The 5,176-nt window shown below is 39.9% G+C and overlaps 1 protein-coding gene across 1 annotated transcript in view; it reads right to left on the bottom strand.

The window, feature by feature from the left end:
* The window catches only part of LOC110458349 (hemicentin-1-like), a 91,267-nt gene that overhangs the window by 12,219 nt on the left and 73,872 nt on the right, over nucleotides 1-5,176 (bottom strand). The window contains exons 19-20 of the mRNA XM_021510006.1: nucleotides 2,981-3,241; nucleotides 1,636-1,899 (exon numbers count right to left, since the gene is read on the bottom strand). Coding sequence (XP_021365681.1) covers nucleotides 1,636-1,899; nucleotides 2,981-3,241 — 525 coding nt within the window. The remainder of the gene's footprint in view (nucleotides 1-1,635; nucleotides 1,900-2,980; nucleotides 3,242-5,176) is intronic.

Raw genomic sequence — 5,176 nt, 5'->3', positions numbered from 1 at the left:
TGCTAACACGTCTCCGCGAGGGAGAGACCAAACCCCAAGGATTCCATGACGGAAATGCCATGGGGTTAAACCCATATCCCGGAGGATAGGGGAAAGGTCCCGCGGGCTGGGAGTGACCCCAGAACTGGCCAAACTGGCCTGCCTGAGACTGGGGCTGGCCAACTTGCCCAAAGGGCGAAGGTGGACCGCCACTCCCTCCAGGTGGAAACCCGGACATGTACGGGCTAAGCCCGTAACTGCTGGGATGCTGCCGCAACCCAAAACCATCCGCAGGCTGGTAAGGGCGGCCCAAGGACCCCCCCAGATTCCCAGAAGAATGAAACTCGGGACCGGACCTAATAGGACCGGTTCCGGGTAACTGACCGGGAGGGTACGCCTGACCAACATTGATGCCGGGATTAATGAGCTGCGCGTCACTAAACCCGGTAGACACAGACAATCCCGAAAGAAAGTCTGTTGTCACACCAGGACCTGAACCCGAAAGAACAGGCCCGGCACCAAGACTGTCCCCAAACGACAGCACCATCTGGAATGCCGGGATCACTGACAGTCAGTGACCGGCGGCCGGTAGTCCCTACCCGAAGGCAAGCGCCAAGCCAGGGTCAGGCTGCCCCTCCCCTACTCCAGGGAGTTCCTGGACAGGAAGGGCCACCCCTTGCTCACGAGAGGGACTCGCCGAAGCAAGACCCCCCGAGACAGGAACAGAGACAGTACCACCAGACCCCAGAGAGCTGGTGGCACGACCCCTACCTCTCTGCTTCCCTCGCTTACCGGAAGAAACAGACGAATCTCTCTTACGGTAAGTTGAGGGGAGCTTTGGAACAATGAAGTCCTTGTCCTGAGATTTAGTCTGTGAACAAAGTTCACAAGGCAAAACCTCACTGCAAGGACAACACCTGGGACAAGCATCATGAGGGTCCAGTTCCACAAAGAAATGGAAACACCCATGAGCTCTACCTCGTCGCTGTCCCGACCGAGACTTACCCTCCAAAGCGAACGTAAACAAAAAATTACAAGCAGATAACACGGGAAAAAATGATAGAATACGATAATACAAAGTACGCAACGTAGAAAGAATTTCACCCGTAATATAAATCAGAAAACGGTTAAAATAAATAACGTTTGCCGAAACAAACAACCGTCACCGAAATAAACAGAGGTCGGAAATTAACCCACGATAATGGCGGACCGTGGCACACCACCGGCACACGTGGAGTAAAATAACCGGCCGTAAAAGGCACAAAAATAATTGTCAACAATAATTAATTATATCAACAAGGGCAGATGGGTATAAGGCACACAAACTGTGCAAAAAATTGAGTTCACACTCGAACCAAACCGACAAAACAATGTTTTGAAATTGAGCTAGCTCCGGGCGTCAGCAGGCAGCAGGCGCCATAAAAGGAAGAGGATGGGAGATCACTCCGTGGCTCTGTCATCGAGATATAGGTTACGTCACGGTAGGGAGGTAGGGATATTTGAATCTTTTGTTTTTGGGCTACAAAGATGGGTGTAGGTATTGTATATGCATACTTAAGTTATGGTAATTATTAATGAAATGAAATAGTATGTTTCATCTCTTTTCTAAACGGACATTGATTAAGATGGTTGAACATTTAGTTTAAGCTTACTTACACTGTACTGTAACAATAACACTTGTAGTTGACTCCCCGGCAATATTTCTAGCCGTACATCTGTATGTCCCATGTTGTGACCTGTCCAGTTGTCCCAGTGACAACACAGCTGAGACACTGAAGTTGGTGTTGTCAGGTTTTGTCCAGACAAAGGTACATCCAGGTCTACAGTCAGCTGTACAGGTGATGTCCGGTAACATGTCCCCCTCAGTCTTGGTGTAGGTTGTGTCCGGTGGTGAAATGGAAGTAGACATTCCAGGACCGTCTACAAGATTAACACATACACATTACAAACTGACTAGAAGTTTCGTATTGTGTGGTATTTTAAATGTCAAAATAGTATCCATGTTCGCAGGAGTATCATACATAGCAGGTGCATTCCCAGAAAAAATAGTTATTGCACATTACAATGCATATTCAATACAAACACTGCGCAGTTACGTATGAAGGTCAATACTATATTGTTGTATCGGCAACATTGTCAGTCATGAACTTATAATTAGCCATCACCTGATTTTGTCCTGTGTTATCTCAATATTTTTATATATCACAAGTGTATTTCTACTACACAATGAAGACTTATTTTAAAAAAGAAAAATTATATTTGGCTTTAAATTATAATCGTTTGTGACCAGTGCGATGTATTTCATGTAACCTCAAATGATTGTTAAGGATTTTTTCAAAGAGAAGCGTTATTTTTGTTCAAAGGAGAAAAATACATGGATCCAGTGAAAAATTAATTTTCCACCTAAATGTGAGTTACCGGGGGGGGGGGGGGGGGGAGTTCCTTTACCTTGAACAATTAACCGTTACGATTTCAAACCATTTTGTTTGAAACAAAAACTCAATGGAATCAAACGATAAAATGTATCAGTTAATAAAGATAATTGCTTTGCTTTTCACTCTAATGCTTTAACATTTGTGAGCATTTTTCTTGTACAATATCAATGCCACATTTTCCTGCAAAATTGACTTATTTTGAGTTTAAAATGAATATGTTACATATGTAGCTTTCTTGTTAACGGCGTCGTAATATGGCTATCCACTGGTTGCGGTAATACAAATATATTCCTCTGAAAGAAATTCTAGTGTAAGTCATGTGCAGTCATTTGATACACTTACTTGTCAAGTCAGTGTAACACCACATTGCAAAGATTTATGACGAGACTAGTTATATAAATATATATATGGTTTATTGTAAATTAATAAAGAAGTAATTAGATAAATCATATTTTGTATTTCTCTAAACAATTAAAAGTTCTTTCATATTTTTTCTTTCATTCTTCATTTTTCATATACACACAGAGTTATCACAAGACAGTAATTTATCTGTTATGAATACATACACTTTACAGTAACACTGACGTCACTAGATGTCCGACTCCCGTATGTGTTACTGACCGTACACCTGTACACTCCCGTCTGACCACGTTGTATGTTGGTGAGCTGGAGACCTGACCCTGCTGTGTGGGACTGTCCATCCTTTGTCCAACTGTAGGTACAGACTGGGTTACAGTCAGACGAACACGTGATGGTGGGGATAGTCTGTCCCTCTATAGGAGAGTATGATGTAGTTGACGGGGTCAAACGCACAGTTGAAGGACCATCTGAAATGATTAGGTATTGGTATATATGTACTCTATAAAACGTTATCTTCATGCAGTGTAATTTTCACGTTTAGTATTCAAATTTTAATTTTCGATGCTTTGAATTTGTGGTTATGAGATTGAAGGTTAGGTAGTAATATCTGATAAAGGGTTATCACGTAACCTCACATACAGTGGTATTATGAAGAACATAACGATTGAATCATGTGTATCATTGGCGAGACCTTGAGTACGCAAATGCAATATCACATGTTTGACCTTTGACATGTGGTATTTAAGTAAAGTCATGTTGATATGAAATATTCATTTGGTTTAAATTCCTATTTTGTAAACAAATAAAAATAATAAAAAGAAAAGAAATCTATCTCTAAAGTTGAGGAACACTACGTTCTTTAAATAAACTACAAAACATTTTCGTCGAACGGGTATTACAATAACTTTGTCAGTGGTTTTCTCTGTGATACAAAATCTTTATCAAACGGGTGACTGTTAAAACTAAAGTTTACCTGTTGTTTTTTGCTCTCACTCACTAGCAATTTCCAATTCCTCGTTTCGTTCCATTTGGGTTTTAATTCCTGGGGAATTTTCCCCCAATACTTTTCTGTAATATTATTTACTTATCTGTTGAATATTTTACTGCTTTTGCTTTAATTTTTCTGTCTCTTCTTGATTCTACAAGGCTCTTGAATCGCTCAGGAGTTTCGTCTTGCCAGCTCTTAAATCGCTCAAGTGTTTGCTCTAGATATCTACATGTATACTATCTTGAATCGGTCAAGAATTTTCTATCTTATATGCAGCTCTTGAATCGCTCAAGGGTTTGCTCTAGATATCTACATGTATACTGTCTTGAATCGCTCAAGAACGTTTTATCTTATATGCAGCTCTTGAATCGCTCAAGGGTTTGCTCTAGATATCTACATGTATACTGTCTTGAATCGCTCAAGAACTTTCACTAGATATTCACATTCGGCCTGTCTTGAATCGCTCAAGAGTTAGTTGTCTGGCCTACTTAAAATATATTGCTGAGAATATATTTTTTGTTTTTCCTTGTGGCCACTTTCATTGCTTAGGAGGCTACCTCGTCAGTACATGTTTGTTTTTGTAGTATTGTATATAGTTAGCTTATTGTGTTTGAGTGAGTAGCCCCTGATACGCCAAAGTATAAGTTTGTATTTTCTTTTATCTTGCTATCTGCCTCATTTAAATATCTCGAATTGTAATAAACAGGTAAACTGTTGTTTCATCGTTTTTGTTGTGTATAAAATGATAATTTGACATGTGTGTTAAATTATAGTTTATATACAACTTTTATTGCTCCCTTGCTTATATATATCTTAGGTTGTTTTTTCTACAGTGGAACGTTTTGATATATATGTGTGAATTTACTTAAGTTAATTTCCTTGTTTACATGTTGTAATATTCTTGTATCTAGGTTTTTCATGTTTATGTTTTTATGCAAATTAGGGGAGTGTTAACCAATCAGCATTAACCCCTAGAGGGTATGCGGTATTGTCAGTGCCCCTCATTATTGATTTACGGCGGGTGTTGGTGTGTGCTTTTCGTGTACCCACCCACCTACCCCAGCTGCTCCATGAGCTTTATTGTAACTAATAAGCTATATATGTTTGATTATTTTACTTCTGCCATCTTTTGTATTCTTTTGTGATGATCATGAGATGTATCTGTTTTCATTGAAGTTTCCGTTGTTGCTTATAATATTGTATACAGGGTATCTTGTGCTACCATTGGGTTACTCACTCTTTTATCCATAGGGTTTTAATTCCTGGGGAATTTTCCCCCCAATACTTTTCTGTAATATTATTTACTTATCTGTTGATTATTTTACTGCTTTTGCTTTAATTTTTCTGTCTATTCTTGATTCTACTAGGCTCTTGAATCGCTCAGGAGTTTCGTCTTGCCAGCTCTTAAATCGCT

This window comes from Mizuhopecten yessoensis, unplaced genomic scaffold (assembly GCF_002113885.1).
Source record: "Mizuhopecten yessoensis strain PY_sf001 unplaced genomic scaffold, ASM211388v2 scaffold9559, whole genome shotgun sequence".
Classification (NCBI taxonomy): domain Eukaryota; kingdom Metazoa; phylum Mollusca; class Bivalvia; order Pectinida; family Pectinidae; genus Mizuhopecten; species Mizuhopecten yessoensis.
Note: the sequence above shows the minus strand (reverse complement) of the source record. Positions and strands in the feature narration are given on the sequence as shown.